Raw genomic sequence first — 19749 nt, 5'->3', positions numbered from 1 at the left:
ATCTACAGTGTGACCCATCCTCTTTTGCAGGGACTTTAGTGAGATCTTTGTAACTGAAACACTTGTCCCTTCCTGACGTTTCTCTCTGCCATTAAGGAGGGAGAAAGGTAAATAAGGGCAGCAAAGGGCAATCTAGCTACCTTCTGCAGCATGAATGAAACCCAGGAGGTACTTTCCCTACAGGGTCAGAAAAAGCAACATTCTTATTTCCTGTTCCTGACACCAGTCTGTGACATGAAATGTAATATTTGCACACTGAAGCCAAGTTTGCATCCAAGATCTGTAGTAGAACGCAATACAGAACATACATGCACCCTCTGAAGTAGTTTTACTCTGGGAAGTGGCAGCCAACTTACTATGCAGAAGGCAAAACTCTGCCATATGCACACCTGTCACTCTACAGGTCAGCAGTTTTCCCACCTACAGTGTACCAACGCTATAGCAGAAAGGCAGGAAATAGTCCAGCTTAGGGCTGCCAGCTTTGAAATGGGTCCCTCTAGCTATCCCTTTAATATCAATTTGATGTCCATTTCTGATTGTTAGGGGATAGGGCTCCCTCCTCCCCCCAGCCCATTGGGCAACTTTAGCAGCATCTGTTTAAATTTTAAGGCATGTTCACTTTGAAATGACAACTTTTAAAGTGTGCACCATGACTCAGCAAATCAAGCGTTTCAGTCTTAATCTTCAAACAGGGACAAAAGGATCCATCTTAAGCCCTTAGAATACACTTCTAGACTCCTGGAAATATTGCCCAGTGACACCATAGCTTTTCTGATTGCTTTAACTTTCTCTAGGTCTGCAAAACCTTAGAAACTGCTTGCTTTTTTCTTCCTTCAAACGGAGGTTTTCAAAATAATGGATTTTCCATCCAATATCAATACAAAATTGTGGAATCCACTTGTCCCAGAAGGCTGTCTTATGAACAATCATGACAAGCACTGGGAACAACAGAGGAAGTTGCAGGAGCAGGGAAAAGGAAAGAGGCAAAGACTTGGTGGGCCACTGAGAGGATCAGTAACGCTGAGTAACACCTACAAAGAAGATGAAACACAACTACCAAGCTCAGAACCTCCCCACCTTTCCAGCCAACATCTGCTGAAAGAATAAAAATGTGCCCTGTGTAGAACAGCCTTTTACAATCTTTTGACTATGAAGGAGCTCCTGCAATAAATGTTCAGGCTTCAAGGACCCCCAGAAGTGATGTCATCTGGCCAAACCTCCTGCCAAGCCCCTTGGAAGTGACATGTTGCCAGAAGTCACATCATCACCTGCACCCTTCACCCTCCTTTCACTCCCTCCCCCAACCCTTACTATTATAGCAGCTCTGTATCATGTAGGCAGGAAGGAATGACAGGAGCTGAGAAGAAAGCCCAGACGCCCCATACCACAGCACAACCCATATCACACCACAGCCCACTCCCTCCCCCCTAAGTTTTACACCCACAGGCCACCCACTGAGCCCTCTGGGCAGAAGCAGCCAGTTCCTGAGCTTGTGGCCAAGTCCATTAAGGTTAGGAGAGGAAAGGCCACAGACCCCCTCCAGAGCTCCCACGGACCCCTGGTTGGGAATCTCTGGTGTAGAACATGACCAGGCAAACAGGCCAATATTTACCAGACTAAATATGAACCCAACACAAGTCACCAGCCACTATGTTTACCCACTTCCTTCAGTGACTGAAGAAGCTGCCCTGAAGCCAGCATCAAAATTGCCTTTATTATTCAGTCTTCCAGACATCGGTCCTAACATGGTCCTTCTTGAGCAGAGGTAGAACATCCTTCACTGGAGACAGGCATTTTTTTTAAGCGCAGAAAGTGATCTGATGCATCACTTCACATATTGTATGTACCTTTCTCTTGTACCGCTGACACGTTCGGTTCAATGAACTTTTGGCAACCATTAAAGATGAAAACGAGGTAAGTGAACCCACCAAAAGCAGTGCCCCCCATTTCAAGCTGCCTTCCCATCTGAATAGGGAGAAAAAACATTTCCAGCCTTAGGGCTTGAAAGAAAAGCCTAGTATTCTCCAGCCATTCAGGGCAAGGCTCCATGTTTACGGCCCACTTCAATAAAGGTCTCCACACACCGATCAATATCTTCTTCACTGTGAACAGCTGAGATCTGTACACGAATCCGCGCCTTCCCCTTGGGCACCACCGGGTAGCTAAAGCCAATGACATAGATGCCTGTTGGATGAGAAACCAAAGGAAGGATGAGGCTAATAAAGGTGGTGGTACAAGGCCCTTAATATCCTAAGCAATAGCAGGTGGCAGTAATATTCCCTGTATCAAAAATGTGGCCATAAAATGTCTGTGATGGTCAAATATCAGGCATCAAAGGACTGAACCCATGTGGCAGCAGACTATTCAGCTGCCCAAGGAACTGAACAGTTTGTAGTCTATTTTTTTCCTTTGAGGGAAGGGAAAGTTGTCAGTTTGGCTGGGATTTGAACTTCAAAGATAAAACCTCAGCTAAAACGAGGCTGAAAGGAAGGAGAAAAACCAAGGAAAATATGATGAGAAAACAAACCTGAAGGAAAAGTAGGTGGCCTGAAGAAAGAGACGGGGAGATCAAGACTGAGCAGGCATTTCCTGCCTCAGAGGGGGCTCTGAAAAACCATCACAACACTTAACACAGAGAGGGACTGTTTGCTAGAAGGTGACATGTTGAAAAAAGTGCTAGTAATCACTTTGACCCTCGTTCAGACTACTTACAAAAGAAGTGCATGATGTGTCCGGAGTCTACCCTGACTAACAGTGGTGGGCTTTCACAATCACTGCAGCAGTGTGACCCAGTAATGCTTGGGGTAGGAGGTGGGGGAGAATAAGAGCCAAAACACATTTAGAAAGAGAAGGTAAATGACGATTTCAAACCAATTCATGCAAAATTTAGGAAATAGGAAATTGGCAAGATCAAATCAATACACAATGTTTGGACTGCAAGCTTTCGACATTGTTGAATACTGCCGACAGAACGCTCGTGAGAGGTATAACCCCAGGACCCTTGCAAGGTCATAGAGGAAACTTGGCTAGGAGAGGGCAACAAAATGTGTTCAGTCCGCTTCAAATCTGGTCAAGACGAAAGGGAATACTTGGCCGTAGAGTGCCTCCATGGACTGTCCATGTGGGGCTGCTTTCTAGAGACAATGCTGCCCTCTACAGAGTTGACAGGAAAAACACCAGAGAGAAAATGGAACTTTAGCTTTGCTTCACCTCCAATGGACTTGTGCTGACCTAATGTAGACAGAAAAGTGTCTACATTACTCCATTTCAGCCAGTGGTAAGGTTGCAGTCTTTTCCCTGGCAGGTAAATTAACAACTGCATGACAACAGGGATTCACAGATGAGGTATTCGTGCTGGCTTACCCATCTTATCTCTTGGTTCACAGGACTGCTTTTATGAATGGACAGGAGGGAAGGCATTCTGATGGAGCAACTTCTAAGGAGAAGCCAGGTGTGTTCTCTCTCCACCACCAACTGAAGTTTTAGAACAGCATCCAGCTGGCTTATTTGTGGGCAAGACATCAAAGGCTATAGTTACCTCTCTTCAGCATGTCATCAGCCATCAGTGAAGCTAGCCGGGCATCCCCCAACATCACAGGACAAATCGGGTGATTATTTCCTGAAATGGTGAATCCAGCTGTGGTCATCTTGCTTCGGAACCTGAAAGGGTAAAGAACGCTTTCATCTTTCTCTTATGAATCTCCTTCATTCAAAGATCACTGGCCACAAATCAGCACAACAGTTCTACTGGCCCTTCTCCAATGTTGTGCAATTACAAGACTGGATTTTTCTGTGCACTTCCATCCCAAATTATGAAACGTTTACAAAATGATTTTACTAGTAGAAAAAATAAAGCAAGCTAGCAAACTGTGTTTCACTTTGATCCTGGATACATCACCTTTTCTCTTAAAACTGGCATGAACCAAGAGGGTGCCAGGTGAACATAGCTGAAATAGCCAGGATGTGAGAAGAGACATTTGATAAACCAAGCCATGTATATCCAATGGAGGGGGGGGGGAGCTTGCTCATTTGTTGTAGGATACTGAGGGTCCCAACTAGGAAGTTATTTATTATATATTTATATAACACAGTAGAATGGTGAAACAATGGGGAGAACATTAAGTCAACTTACACATACAGATGGCCCTGTGGGTTGGATTACCTATAGCAGTGATTACCATAGGAGGGAGGCTTGGGGGCCAGTGGGAAGTGGTTGGTTCAGGTCGACCTCAACCAAATGCCTGGTGGAGGAGCTCCCTTTTTCAGGCCCTGCTGTTAGAGTTCCATCAGGGCCCTGATCTCCTCTGGGAGCTCGTTCCACCAGGTGGGGTTCAGGATGGAGAAAGCTCTGGCCCTGGTTGAGGTCAAGTGAGCTTCCCTGGGGCCAGGGATTACCAGGAAGTTGGAAGTTTTGCAATGTAAGGTTCTTTGAGGGGTGTAGGATGTTAGATCTCTGCTGAAACCAAAGGAAGCAGACTAACTAACCAAAGGTAACTTAAAAACAGAGAATAAGAGAACCACGAGGTCACCATGGGATCCTTAGAGAAAGAATAAAATGGATTAATTCCTCAGTTGGGGTGTAAAAATGAAGGCATTCTTAAAAGTGGCAAACCTGGTCATAAGAAGGAGTGAAGGAAATAATTGGGTATATAAGGCTTCCCCTTGAAGCTGTTCCACAGTATGAATCAAAGTTGGAAGGGACCTCCAAGGTCATCTAGTCCAACCCCTGTACAATGCAGGAACTCACAACTACCTGCCCACCCACAGTGACCCAATTCCATGCCCAAGAGTCAAAGTTCATAAAATCAGAGTTTACTCTCTCTCTCTCTCACCGTGTAGTCTTGGCGGCCATGGTCTGTGCAATGGCATTACTCTCCATGAGCAGATCCAGAGCCTTGGAGGCACAGCCCACCACAGCAGGAGGCAAGCTATTGGAGAAAAGGTACGGGCGAGAACGCTGGCGCAGAAGGTCAATTAGTGCTTTAGGGCCAGTTGTGTAACCACCTGCAAACAGAGGAAATTATTACTATCCAGCTGGGTTGCAAAACCTGGGACCCAACAAGCCACACACATATTGCAGCCTACTGAGTACTTGATACCATCCCTACACTCAAATTTTGCTGTCCTAGGCTGAAAGCAAACCCTGAAAGACCTTGTTGGACCTCTGTACATGACCAACGTGTTGCATTCTTGGTCAATATCTTGAGGAAGAAACGTAGGAAGTAAACAGCACAAAGAGGTTATCCAATGGCTTCACTGTGCCCTGGAATAACCTTCCTCTCTCCTGCTAAGTTTTCACACTTGGCAAGTCGGTGACAGATGACCATCCTTCCACCAAAGCTGGATAGCAGGAGGCTTTCCTGTCCCAATCACACCTCCCAAATTCCCTTTAGAAAGAGCCTTTGGATGAATCATTTGTGATGGAAAAGCAGTACTTCCTGGTGCAGAGGTGACATCAGCAGCTCACTGAGAGAGACTGTTTATCTTCAAATGTTCAACTCAACACACATTTGCACCCTACAGGGCTGCTGAGTAAATGGCATCACGGTTGAGCAATGGGCTGTGTTCAAAGACCACTGGTACACATCAACACTATAGTTCAGTAACTGCTCCTGCTGCAATGATGGCCTGGGGGTCTAATGTCCTCAGCTTGGGCCCAAAGGTCTTGACATGCAAGGCATTTGGTTTTGGTTTTCAATTTGAAAAGGGTGACAAAACAAGGATGGCGATGCTAGGCAGAGTTGCTGGACGTAGCTGACTATTTTAATAAAACTCAAGGCTTTGCAGACAGAGAGACAAAACGCTGCTAGTTAGAAACTGCACCTGCTGCTCCCCCAAGTGCCTTCCCCAGGGTGGAGTTGATTATAGTGACTTGGTCCATCACACCCAAGAGCTCATCAGTGCCCCTGCAGGGAGAGAAAGATCTTTGTTAGCCTAGGCAGCTCAGGCACTGCCCATCTCATGCAACCTTGTTCTTTCCCAGAGATGTCTGCGCAGCAGGGGGGGAAAAATATACAAGTGCGTTCAATTTAAATTGGTTCACTTACTTAAAAAGGAAGAAATAACAAGAAGAGGGGAGATCTATTGTTAAAAACGAGATGTTTTTGCCAAGGTAACTGTTTATTCCCACGTTAAATAGAACAAAATCTTATATTAATGTTTACTTATGTTTACTTAAACATATAAGGGCCATTTTAATAAAGTTAGACTTTTGCACCTTAATTAAAGATGATATTAAATATTCTCTTGCAGCACTGCTAACTGCTGTGACACTGACGCCATGGCTCAAGTATAAATGGCAGAACGTTGGGATGGCAGAACACCATGGAGCGGAATTCTCTGAATCTCTTTCTCTCAGAAGCTGGGGAAGCTGTCAACCATGTAAGGATCAGACGCAGATCAAAAATTCTGCACATGGAGCCGTGTACACAGAGGGAGCCTGGAATCTGTGGTCCAGCCAAAGATAATAGATTTTGGGATTCGAAGCAAATACATTAAAGTCTGTGCAAAGGTTACCCTGTTGGGTACTCTTTAAGCCAGGGGTAGTCAAACTGCGGCCCTCCAGATGTCCATGGACTACAATTCCCAGGAGCCCCCTGCCAGCATTCGCTGGCAGGGGGCTCCTGGGAATTGTAGTCCATGGACATCTGGAGGGCCGCAGTTAGCCATTGCAATATGCAGATGATACCACTCTAATGGCAGAAAGTGAAGAGGAACTAAACAGCCTGTTGATGCGGGTGAAGGAGGAGAGTGCAAAAGTTGGCTTGAAACTCAACATCAAGAAAACAAAGATCATGGCAGCCGGCCCTCTCAATTCCTGGCAAATAGATGGGGAAGAAATGGAGGTAGTGACAGATTTTATTTTCCTGGGCTCCAAGATCACTGCAGATGGGGACTGCAGCCAAGAAATTAAAAGACGCTTGCTCCTGGGGAAGAAAGCTATGGCAAATCTAGACAGCATCCTAAAAAGCAGAGACATCACCCTGCCAACAAAAGTGCGTTTAGTCAAGGCTATGGTATTCCCAGTTGCAATGTATGGCTGCGAAAGTTGGACCATAAGGAAGGCCGAGCGTCAAAGAATTGAGGCTTTTGAACTCTGGTGCTGGAGAAGACTCTTGCGAGTCCCTTGGACTGCAAGGCGAACAAACCGGTCAGTCCTAGAGGAGATCAGCCCTGACTGCTCTTTAGAAGGCCAGATCCTGAAGATGAAACTCAAATACTTTGGCCACCTCATGAGAAGGAAGGACTCCCTGGAGAAGAGCCTAATGCTGGGAGTGATCGAGGGCAAAAGAAGAAGGGGACGACAGAGAATGAGGTGGATGGATGGAGTCACTGAAGCAGTAGGAGCAAACTTAAATGGACTCCGGGGAATGGTAGAGGACAGGAAGGCCTGGAGGATCATTGTCCATGGGGTCGCGATGGGTCGGACACGACTTCGCACATAACAACAACAAAGGGTTGCAGAAGTGAAAAATGTTCATATGATGCTATTTTGCTGGAACAGAGATCTATTAAGTCACCTTGGCTTCCTGCCTAAAGGAATGTTGCCCTTGCCCAGCCCAAAGATCTCTCTTGGTGTCAGCTGGAGAAGACCAGGCATCAGTGGAACCTTTTAGAATCACCACAGTTTGGACTTCTGGGGCTTTTTTCTTGGAAAGGCCTCCCCAAAGCAAGATCCAGAACTGCTGCCTAGGGCTTCTCTAAACGCAAATAGGAAAATAGACCCGCACCCTTCAGCCTTGCAATTAAGGAATGCCCTTGACAGTTGGAGAGATTCCTGGGATGTACTCCAATCATGAGGCTAGCAGGGCATGCTCTGAAGGTGTGTTTGACACAGCAACCTTGCTGAAGCTCAGCAGGTGTGGATGGGATACCTCCTGGGAGTCCTACATACACTGTTAATGAGTTCCACTATGGAAAAAAATGCATGATTTAAATGTGTATGTTTTTAAACTAGAGTCAAAGAAGACATAAAAGGCTCCAGTAAAGCCAGTTGGGCCTTGCTGAGCTAGCCTAGGATGCTGGCAACACACAATTGGGCATTGCAGGGGAAGACTGTGATGGAAATGGTTCTGCAAGAAAAAATGAAATGGCAGACAAGCTCTGTCAGCAAGGAGCTCCGCAGTTTCCTGGAAGCAGCCTGAAGCTTACTGGACTACACCACACGTGGTAATAAACTCATTGAAGACTTGGGAGTTCCTTTCTCACATACCACTCCTCATAAACAAAAAGGAAGGAGTGATTTCACCACCCCACAAAGGGCCCAGCCTCATAAATAACTATAGAATTTAAAAATTTTAAAAAGACATCAAAGGAGGAGACAAACTAGGACAATCCGATCTCATACCTTCCATTGGGCCCAAGGAATCCAGTAGCATGACACTCGTCAACGAAAACAATGGCATTGTACTTCTGGGACAGGCTACAGATTTCCTTCAAGGGGGCAATGTCACCATCCATGGAGAAAGCGCCATCAGTTGCCACCAACCGCAGGCGGTATTTCTGGGAAGATGACCATGAGGCACATGAGAAGAAGCCTGTAATGCTCGAGAGGCAGACACTGGCATGAAGAACCAGAACTTCATATACAATCACAGAAGTATTGTGCCTGCCAGAACCTGGTGTATAATCTAGGTTGGTGGTTTTCAAAATTGTCATCTGGGAAGTCCTTCCACATCAATACTTTTGCAGAGGAACCCCTGAATCCTTTCCACATGATATTGTTGAATTGCAGCAGATATTGGAGCATCCTCTATGCCAGCCTTTCTCATCCTTTTTACCATTGAGAAACCCCTGAAACATTCTTCAGCCTTCAACAAACCCAAAAAGTGGTGCAATCTCATAGGATATGGTTAGGAAGCACAGCTAGGGCCCCTTCCATTGCCATCATTGGCCATTTTGAGAGGGAGGGGGTAGGTCAACATAGTCTACATCAGGGGTAGTCAAACTGTGGCCCTCCAGATGTCCATGGACTACAATTACCATGAGCCCATGCCAGCGAATGCTGGCAGGTGCTCATGGGAATTGTAGTCCATGGACATCTGGAGGGCTGCAGTTTGACTACTCCTGGTCTACATGGTCATATCACCTGATAAATGTTTATCACATTTAAAATGTATATTAAAAATGAATTAACTCCCACCCATTCAGGAAACCCTTCCAGGGCCATCAAAAGACCCTGCTCTATGCTATTCATCCTGCTCACAAGGACCACAGTAAAGCCATGTAGTACTGCCCCATGTGAACTGAGAGTACAAGTCCCATTCAGCAATACTGTGGACAGCACAAGGCAACACAGAAATGATAATCAATGCTGCTTACATTCTCCACCATTACCAGTCCCTTGTCACCTGTAAGCCCAGTCCCTTCACATGAAGTAATGTGCTGACCAATCATCATAGGTGAAACAGCTCCAACTTACTTGTGCATCCTGCAGCTTGCTTTCCAGATCTTGCATGTCCATGTGCTTGTAGCGATATTTATTGGCCTTACAGAGCCGGATCCCATCAATGATGGAGGCATGATTCAGTTCATCAGAAAGGATTGCATCCTCTGGGGTCAGGAGGGCCTTGAGGGGCCAAAATTAAAATTACAACAAGCTCGGTAGCCTCCCCTACTGCAGGTCACCAATGCAATCTCCTGTACCCAGGAAAGTTCACCAGAAGCTGGAGGGCCCTGCCACTCAGGAACACCACTGAACACATAAAGTTGACTTCTACTGAATCAAACCTGAAGCTGCCTTCTACTGAATGACACTCTTCCCAAAGACATGCTCACACTTTTGAGGAGTGCTGTACTGTCTCTGTTGCCTCAACAATGAACTTGGGAGTACAGGAAGTGAAGGACATAGTCAAGCTCCTCTGCACCAGCCCCCCTTTTCTCAAGTATGTAGGGGGAGGCAACACTGCCACCCCTACAGACCACATTGGTGTACACCACAGCATCATGGACAGGGCGGAAAGCCCTGATCCTGCTAAGGGAATCTGGTTCTGTTGCTGCCATCAAAGAAACAAGGCTGTTGCTACGCCACTCTCAGGCTGGCAGAACAGGCCCACTGGGTCTCTCAGTAGCTGCCCAGTGGATGTCAGCCCTGACAGAGCCTGGACTCAGTGAAAGGCAGGTTCATCATATACGACACACTTTGCAAGCTGATGCTATAGAAAGCCCTACACTTGCACCACCAGCCTTCAATCACAGCAGTTTCTAGTATGAATGCATTTGCCTTGTCCCGTGAAGGGTATTATATCTCAAGATCGAGTTGCCAAAAGACGGAAACTGCTATACATTCCTACTTAAATTGTATTTTTAATGGCCATGCCCGTCGGCCCACGACAAACTGAATGGAGTTTGTTATTTCCCCCTTGGCTATGCACTGTGCAAGATCTTGCCTCCATCTCATGCATTTTCCATCAAAATAAGAGAAAAGCACAAGGTCATATTAAGTTGTATCTGCAGGTTCATACTCAGTTAAATTCAGTGACTTCAGCCCTAGTTCTGGGTATGTGGATATAGGAGATAAGCAGCCAAAGTTCTATCCCTGCTCTTTCTTTCCCCTACTATGGATCAGTTTCATCCTCCACAGCACCTCTTTTGCTAAAAGGATCAGTGTTTAGGGCCTGCTTCTCTCAAGCTAGCTACCCCACAGATAAAAGATACTTTGTAATTTTGGGATTCCAAGTGTCCCCTACAAACCTCAAAGATTCCAGCATTGGCATCAAAGCAGCTGGCATAGAGGATGGCATCTTCTCTCTGGTGGAAACGAGCAATCTTCTCCTCCAGGTCCTTATGTATATTCTACAGAGATGGACAGCAAACAGAAACAGTAAGCACAAAACACAGGGAGAAGACAAGATTGACTGTCGGCACAATTATAACAGAAAACTGGGTTTCTATTGATATAGTGGCAACAGCAGCTCCATTTACTTATTACCTGTACTAAATTATTAATTGCATTGATTCACACTGTGTAATTCGCCTTGAGTCTCAGTGAGAAAGGTGGACTATAAATAAACAACAATCTTAAAAACCTTGAAAGGGAAAATCACTTTGAGATCTTAAACATCCTACTTCTTGAATTGGGTCCTGGGCAAAATCTTCCTGTCACTGGAGTGGAACCTCTGGCCTGACTTCCATTACGACCCCAAAATGCTGTTGCTGTGGGTATAGGGGACTCTCAGGAACAAAATGAGCGGCAAATCGGAGTCCTTCCATGCAGTGGGAGAGATCAGCAAAAAATCTCCCTCCTCCACGAGTGGAATTTTCAGCAGATTCAACTCTTTGTTTACTGATGATTCCAATTCATTTGGGATAGCTCAGATGCACTGATCCATGGAAGTCAGACCAAGCTGGTCACTGACACAAGTTTACTATAAAGAGGAAACAGCACACCCATTATGCCTGATGTAATCGGAAGCAGAATAATGGCACTGAAAACTGGCTATGATTTCCTTATTTACTCAAATAATAGCAAATCTAGTCAAAAGACTTCCACTAGTGCAGTTACTGGAAAAGGTGAGAAGTATTCTAGCATGTTTACATTGTAAATACAGTTTTATCAGTGAGAGGATGGGAAAGAGAATGGAAGCTCTATGCTCCTGCTTCATCTTACTTGCGTTCCACAGATGAAGCGGACGGAACTAAGGCCAGCTCCATATTTCTCCAGGTTATTCAGTCCAGCGTTGATCACCTCAGGGTGACTGGAGAGTCCAAGGTAATTATTGGCACAGAAATTCAAGATATCTGCAATAAAAGGGAGGGGGAGAATCAGCATGACCAAGGGAGCAGTGGCTAGCACCAATGGCTTCAGGGGGCTGCTTGATTCCTTTTGATTCGAAAAAGGCTTAAACCCAGTTTGTCCTACCATGACTGACCCCAAAAAGGCCCGAGATTTGTCAATAAGCCAAAGTCCCCAGGGCGGAAGACACATTAGGCACCCTCTTGGTATTTCTCTTATGTAAGAAAGAGACTGGTAGATAATATAACAAAACTGTTAATCAACTTTAGCTGCATTTGGGCCCCTGTAATAGAGAAAGCAAGGAAATAGTGGTTGGAATCTTTGACCCTCTGAAGCATTTCAATTTTTATTGCCTACTGTCTTTGCTACAGTTCCTGCCTTTCAAGATTACAGGAACAGGAAAGGTCAGTCAAAGCTCTAGCACTAAACAAGTGGAACAGTGTTTGAGCATTCATTTGAGCTGTGCTTATCTGTATGTATTTGAGTTTTCTTTTATGCCACTTAAAGGTCATCTGTATCTGAACAGTGTTGTAAGAAAGGGAAAGCAGGGCTGATCCTAGCATCTGGTGGAAAGGCTGACCATGAACAGAGAAAGAATTTCCAATTCAGGTCTGTTTTGAGACGTAGAGGTGACCAAATTGTGGCTCTCCAGATGTCCATGGTCTACAATTCCCATGAGCCCCTGCCAGCATGGGAATTGTAGCCCATGGACATCTGGAGAGCTACAATTTGGCTACCCCTGATTGAGAGTATTAGCACTGGGAACCAAAGATCCATGCCTTAACATGATAAGCCAGGGAGCAAGAGCAATGCAACTACATGCTAGTGATGGACTGAACAAAACCAACTGGCCACTGCTGTACCATCTTCACACAAAGACGGTGAAGGCTTTTCCTCCAACACTAGCAGTCAGCCTTCAGAAAATCCTCTTCCAAACCCTGCTCTCTGTGCCACCACCACCTGTAGGTTGAGGTGTGTGGCAACAAAGACAGGGTTTTTCCACTGGGGGCACTTTGTCTCTGGGATCCCCTCCACCCCATTCATGTGGCACCCTCCTTACTGTCCTTTGTGTAGGCAACAGGTCAAAAAACATTAATTTTTACCCAAACTGAATGCCTTCATCTTTTTCATTGTTTTTATGCTCTGCTTCTACCTTGAGAACCGTTTTACAGACGTTAGTTCAGGCTGATAAATGTTGTTTCATGCCATTTTAAGTATTATTCATTCTTAACGTTGGGTCTTCGTTTTATTTTTTACAGTTCTTTTACAGCTGTGCTGTGGAGAACCCACAAGGCCTTGCAGCGGGACCTCGGCTTCCCCTTCCCACACTATTTCTACGTTTCCTCTCCCAGGCAGTCCTCATGTCCTTGCCTTCCCCACTTCCTTCTCTTCTTTCTACTCAGTGTTCTTGATATCTGACCCCATCCTCAGCTATGTTTATCATTTCTTCACTTCATTTTACCCCTTTCTCCACAATGGGGACCCAAAGCAGCTCACATCAGTATCCTGCCTTCCATTTTATCCCAGAAACAACCCTGAGGGGGTATATGGCATGGTCACACACCAAGCTTCCATGCCAGAATGGGGATCTGAATTGGGATCTCCCATGTTCTAGTCTGAAATTCTAAACACTACAGCACAATGGCCTTCATGGGTGTCTGTTGTTGAACAGTAGCAAACAGCTGGGCCTGGGTGAGTCACATCAGTCAGGTGCTAGCAAGTCACACAATGGCTGCTGCTGAACCTGGCCTCCTGAGTCTTCCCTCAAAGCCGCAAAAGCTCTTTTACTAATAGAAAACAAGTCTGAAGACTAGCAATACTGTTTGCTTGCAACTCCTCTGAAGCAGCATGCTGTTAGGGCTGTTTCTCTCAGAGCTCACAGGATGTCTGTTGTGGGAAAAGGAAGGGATAGAGATTGTAAGCCACTTTGAGATTCCTTTGGGCAGTGAAAAGCGGGGTATAAAAACCAACTCTTCTTCTAAACATTAAATTACTTATTTTAATTATTTATTTTATTATTACATTTATTAAAAAATAACACAAAGTACACGCATAACTATAACATAATTTATCCAATTTTGCATCCTTTCTGCAGAGAGGAGGGGGCAGCATATAAAGTCAACTCCTATAGACTTGGTGGAAAATTGGTCAGAAATAAGGGAGACCAGCTGAAATCAGGTGTACTCCAGGCTGCAGCTATAGGCCTGGTGGAACAACTCCATTTTACAGGCCATGCGGAACTGCTAGAGGTCCCACACAGCCCTGAGCTCGCCAGGTAGTGTTCCACCAGGGCCAGTTTGGGGGCCAGGAACCCTGAGCACATTCTGATCACTGGATCTCAGTGCTCTTCTCTACTCCTCCATTTTACTTTACAACAACCCTATGATGTAGGTTACATTGTGTGAGTTGCTGAGTGACCCTGGATCAGTTACAATGGTAGAGCAAGGGGTCTCTCAGATCTTAGTCCAACACTCTTAATGGTTATGCAACACCTACTGGGCAGAGATGGGATCAATTATTTGAATTAAAACCACAGGCTAAGAAGCAGATCTTGGATGAAATCACAGTTTTTTAAAAAAAACGACAGAACCTAAAACCCCACTAAAACAAATCACTTTCCTGCTCAATATTTTTTTTTAAAACATAACCTACTTACTAAAAAAATTAGAGGGCTTTGAGACTTGTAATTTGAAATGTAAAAGAAATAGCAATTTGAAGCTTGCAGTCCAAATTATTCATAATTGTTTCTTCAGGCCTTGACAGAATTTAACTAGACAACAGGAAAAACTGAACAGCAAATATTTGCTATTTTGCAATAGCAAAAAAAAAAAAAAAACTCAGCAAAAGGCAGAATGTACAAAGAGTTTAGGATTGCACGTGTATATTCTCTATCTGTCGTTTTATATTCATGCCCAGCATACTGTATCAAGTTCAACAACTCATGACTATGTAAGTGCACCCCACTTACTCTTTTTAATATTAGTGCCTTTCTCCAACTTCAGTCTTGGCCTGGCTTTTTTAACAGTACACAATTTTAATAATAAGCATACCAAATAATGTTTTCCCCCCTACCATATGGCACCATTATTTCAAATAATTTCTGTATATCTTCCCTTTACTAAGATATAAAAGGAGCTTCTGCATACATAGGTGTCTGTCTCCAGAGATTAGACTGGGCCATTAGACTGGCCTGTTTTGGTTCAGGGACGTTTGCCCACTATATGCTCAGCAAACAGAGATGGTGTTTTTGCAGGTATACGATCACATTCATTAGGGCAACAGTAGACTATCTTGCTCAGTCAAAAACTCACTGCACTACTTTATAACTTTTTATTCTCCAAGGTGGTCTCCATTTTGTTCCCTAACAGCGTCCCTGTGCCTTTCACAGCTACATGACATGCAAACATTCAGCAGAGGCACAGTTTTTAATCTCTACAGAAATCGTGCCCTAGAGACTCTCCCAACCAGTCCTCTGTGCCACTGAATAAAACAGGAGAACAGAGATACCTTTACAACTAACAAAACTCATCTGGGCATAAGCTTTCGTAAACTGCAACTCACTCACTTCATTGGAAGCATAAAAGAAACCCAGAGGTGTTTAGACAGTAAAGTACAGGAAGGCCCTGACCTCGATGGCACTAAAGCTAAGCAGAGTTGGCCCTGGAGAGCAGAAGTATTCTGGAGGGAGGACTCCAGATATCCATGGACTACAGTTCCCATGAGCCCCTGCCAGCAAATGCTGGCAGGGGCTACTGGGAATTGTAGTCCATGGACATCTGGAGGACCACAGGTCCTCTATGGCATTGCACCCCACGGAGGTCCCGGTTCCTTCCCCAAGTCTCCAGGAGTTTCCCAGCCTACCCTTCCCCCCACCCAACAGGAAGGGGGCGGTGGGCAGGTATTGTGGCAACTCCTTCCGACGACACCCAACAAATGTCCTCAAGACTGTCGGGGAATTGCTCCCAACTTTTGACACGCAAGCAAAGCGGGGCCAACACAAACTAGATCTATATCAGAGCGAAGCGTGAGATGCAGGCGCCATTACCCCAAGAGGGAGGGGCCGCTGGAGAGGCGCGTGCAACGCCCACCTCGACGCGCCCCTCCCGCAAAATGCCTCCTCCCCCCGCCCCAGCCCCGCCACGCATGTCCGAGCAGCGCCCCGACCACCTGCCTCCTCGGCTGCCCTCGACGTGAATGCGGGGCCCTTGCTTGGACGTGATCACCCGCTCGCTCTTCCACGTCCCGGCCCCCCGGATGCCTTCGAGCTCTCCCTCCAGGAGGTGCTGGAGCCGAGCCGCCGCCGACTGCGCCCGGAAGGGGCTGCGCGCGCCCGCGGCGAGGGGGGCCCGTCGAAGAAGCTGCGCGCACCACATCGCCCCCGACTCGGCCGAGCGAAGAGGCAGGAAGAGCCGGAGGGAGGACGCGGCCATGTGCGGGGCGGTGTGGTCCGCAGCAGCCAATGGCGACGCGGAGGGAGGCTGAGCCTGCACAAGGCCCTTCGCCAGAGGCCGCTTGGAAAGGGGCGGGCCGAGGGAGCGGCCGTCCGTTCGCCTTGAGTCTTGACAGTGTTGTTGCCTTTGCTAGTATGCGCCTCTCCCCCAGGAGTGGAGCCCGAACGACTGATCTCCTTATAAACTTGATTCGAGCCCAGCAGCACCTCTGAGACCAACAAAGATTCAGTCAAGGCGCGAGCTTCCGTGTGCATGCACGCTTCCTGGGATACAACGCATGCACGCGAAAGCTTGCGCCTTGAATAGGGCAACAGTTGGGCAATCTTGCTCAGTCAAAAACTCAGTGCACTACTTTATAACTTCTTTTGCAGATTCTCCAGGGTGGTCTCCCTTTTGTTCCCTAGCAAGGTACTTGTAAGAGCCTCTTGTGGCGCAGGGTGGTAAGGCAGCTGCCTGAAAGCTTTGCCCATGAGGCTGGGAGTTCAATCCCAGCAGCCGGCTCAAGGTTGACTCAGCCTTCCATCCTTCCAAGGTCGGTAAAATGACAAGTTTTGTTGTGCTACTTCAGACCAGCACCGCTACCCACTTGAATCTATCCTTATACACTTTAACAAAACAAAATCAGAGTCCACTGGCACCTTTAAGGCCAACCAAGATTTATTCAAGGCATGAGCTTTCGAGTGCAGGCACTCTTCCTCAGACTAAATCTCACACCTTGAATAAATCTTTGTTGGGCTTAAAGGTGCTACTGGGATTTGATTTTGTTTTGTTGTGCTGCTTCAGACCAACATGGCCAACTATTTGAATCTATCCTTATACACTTTAGTTATTTTTCAATTAGTTAGGCCCTTGTATCCCTTAATCAGCTTCGCCCACTCTCTCCTTAAATATGTGGAGTTGTAATTCACATTTCCTTGTGTCTGGCCCAGTGTGCTGTGCACACAAAAGTTTACAATTTTTTTTTGGTCTGGACTGAAACTTTGTTCTACTGTTTCAGACCAATATGGCAACCCACCTGAAGCTATTTCCTTTGAAAGCTTGCTGTTGGGGGGGGGGGGGAGTTTCAGCTGGACAAACATAACTGCACACGCCTATGCATGTCTCTTCTGTTGGTTTAGGTTTACTCCAACCAGGCAAGTATGCCAACCTAAGGGCAAATCCTAACCATGTTTGTTTAATTAGGAGTCCCATTTAATTCAATTGCACTTATTCCAACCAGAAGTTAGGATTCCAGCTGCAAACCTAAAAACCTTTTCCTAGAAGTAAACCCTATTTATTATACCTTACTAGGAGCATGAATAAACAAGCATAGAGGATCAAATGTGTTGGCAAAGCAGGCTGTGATTCATGGGATCTCACGATTAAAATATGCAAGACCAGAAAACAGGCATATCTGTCTTCTGTTACTATATTGGTAGCTGAATGATGAATGAACTGGATAGATAAATGGGGAAAGGGGGAATTTCCACATTACAAATATAGGCCTTTATTACATCTGTGTTGAGCCTACTTGATTGTTATTTTTTCAATGCCGAAGCAATTGCCAGCATATAATGACCATTTTCCTAAATTAAATAATTTATCCTTATCCTCTCCTTAAACATCAAGGACGTGGTCATAGCAGCTAAATGTTGTCTTTTAAAACAGATTAGATTAGATGACAATAATCTTTAAATAACCACTCCTAAGGTAGAGGGAATTTGAGGTGAGATGAAGGAAGAGTTTACCAGTCCTCACAGATCTTTCTTCTAATCACTTGCCTTTCCTAAAAACAATGCCACATTCTTTAAATAGAAGGTGTGATGTCTTAAATTTTAAAAACCTTTGTGCATGTGTGTGTGCATTTTAAGTGCTCGGGACAAATTAGTGTTTCTGATGGGAAATCCATGTTCCCACTGGGCCCACCTGGTGGAAAATCTTCCTACAGTGGGGTTTGGGGAGAGAAAGGACCTCAGGAGGGTATACTGTCATAGACCGTTTGTGTACTGGGAACATCACTGCCCCACCCCCTTATCAGGAGCGCAGATAGGGGGTGGATGACATGCACCGGGCCAAATGCTCCCCCATGTGGGTGCAGGAAGAGGTGGGGCAACTTGCCACGACTAAAACTCTAGCCTGCAGCCCAGCATAAAACCTCCAGTGCATAAATGGTCAGAGTTGAAAGCAGTGTTTTTTTCTCCAATGCAGCTGATCTTGGTTGCCTAACTGCAATAGTGAGATATATCCACGTGCCTTGGCAATCCAAGTCTTGGGACAACTTAAAGTGTAACTATTGGGAGATAAGCTTTCATGGACTAGCCAATATCCTGTGACCAAACCTGAGCCTTTGGGGAAGGGGCAGCCTAGACATGTGATATTAAATAAATCTGTAGTCTATAAATGCCACTATATTTTGGGTTAGTTGAATGGGGGCAGGGGGGAGGGATCATGAGGAGGTTTTTTTTCCTTTAGCTGTACAGCTCTTATTTTACCCATGTGGATTAAGCACAATGGCACATATGAATGAAGTAGCAGTATATATTAGCAGGACCTGAGCATGTGAAGAGGACCTGTGTGTCAACACAGACAAGGATAAAGCGGAGTTACAGTTACCTGCAACTGTTGTTCATTGAGTGGTTTTCTGGGCCAGCACATATTTTGCCTGCACATCCCACTAGGAGATTGCACAGAAGCCATCAAAAAGCACTATAATTTGACCCCACATTAAACAGCTGGACTTCTTCCCAGGGCAACTGCATAACACCCCTCTAGACTTGAATCTCAGAACTTTCATATAATCCTTAAGTGATTTTTGAAACATTTAAAAACCTTGTAATAGTCAATCAGCAGCACTCTAAAGCTTTGCACCAGCACTTTATAAGTGACCTCATGTGCTCAGTTTCAGTGCAGTCTATTGCACTGTATAATGTTGGCAGTCGTTTCAGGTGGGCAGCGAAGTTGGTTTTCAGTAGAAGAGCAAGAGTCAAGTCCGGTAGCACCTTTAGGGGCCTATTATAGATCATAATGTTATAGTGCTTATATTATTTATATATTATTTATTGTATAGCCCCCAAGGAAGGGCTGGCTATAAATAAAATATTGCCAATGTGATATATTTTGCTCTTTGATGCAGAATTCTGTGTGATTTGGAAGACTGCAGATTGTATTGAATCAGCCACAGGCTACTAAAAAAATCTTTCTGGGAAAAATCTTAAAGGGAAAGACAGCACTTCCAATACAGGACATAAAAAGTCTACATATTTGCATTAATTGGTCTAACACAGAGAGAGTAACTGTGTTTCAGCAACATGTAGCACTCTTCCATATTAAGCAAAATATGTTAAGGGAAAGAAAGAGCTGTTCTCTAATATTTACCTGGCCCTCCTTTCTCACCTCAGCTCAACCTTTATCCCTGCCCCCAGTCTTACTGATATAAGTGCTGACAGTAGAAAGTAGGAGTGACTGCAGACTACCCAATGATTGGAACATGTCCCCCAGAAATATCAAATTCCAGAGGGACAGCTGTGTTAGTTTGTTACAGCAAAACAAAAAGCAAAAAAAGTTCTGGCGACATTTTAAGGACTA

The 19749-nt window shown here is 45.4% G+C and overlaps 1 protein-coding gene across 1 annotated transcript; it reads right to left on the bottom strand.

Annotated features, from left to right (window-relative positions):
- Positions 1-1695: 1695 nt before the first annotated feature.
- GCAT (glycine C-acetyltransferase) lies at positions 1696-16203 on the bottom strand. Its single transcript, XM_077339483.1, has 9 exons — positions 15906-16203; positions 11609-11739; positions 10693-10794; positions 9422-9568; positions 8348-8502; positions 5824-5906; positions 4833-5004; positions 3539-3660; positions 1696-2184 (listed from the first exon to the last, which is right to left on the bottom strand). The coding sequence occupies exons 1-9, from the start codon at positions 16162-16164 to the stop codon at positions 2033-2035; spliced, it is 1323 nt and encodes a 440-aa protein (XP_077195598.1). The 5' UTR covers positions 16165-16203; the 3' UTR covers positions 1696-2032.
- Positions 16204-19749: the final 3546 nt, after the last annotated feature.

The sequence above is a fragment of the Paroedura picta genome, chromosome 5 (genome assembly GCF_049243985.1).
Source record: "Paroedura picta isolate Pp20150507F chromosome 5, Ppicta_v3.0, whole genome shotgun sequence".
NCBI lineage: Eukaryota > Metazoa > Chordata > Lepidosauria > Squamata > Gekkonidae > Paroedura > Paroedura picta.
Note: the sequence above shows the minus strand (reverse complement) of the source record. Positions and strands in the feature narration are given on the sequence as shown.

Bases quoted from the DNA above. Each gene is read 5' to 3' on its own strand.
- GCAT (XM_077339483.1), bottom strand. From the start codon at position 16,164: ATGGCCGCGTCCTCCCTCCGGCTCTTCCTGCCTCTTCGCTCGGCCGAG. The intron at 8,503-9,421 runs GTAAGTTGGAGC...TCATCTTCCCAG, and splicing joins GCAAGCTGCAGGATGCACAA to AAATACCGCCTGCGGTTGGT. The intron at 5,907-8,347 runs GTATGAGATCGG...CTCTCCCTGCAG, and splicing joins TTCCTTGGGCCCAATGGAAG to GGGCACTGATGAGCTCTTGG.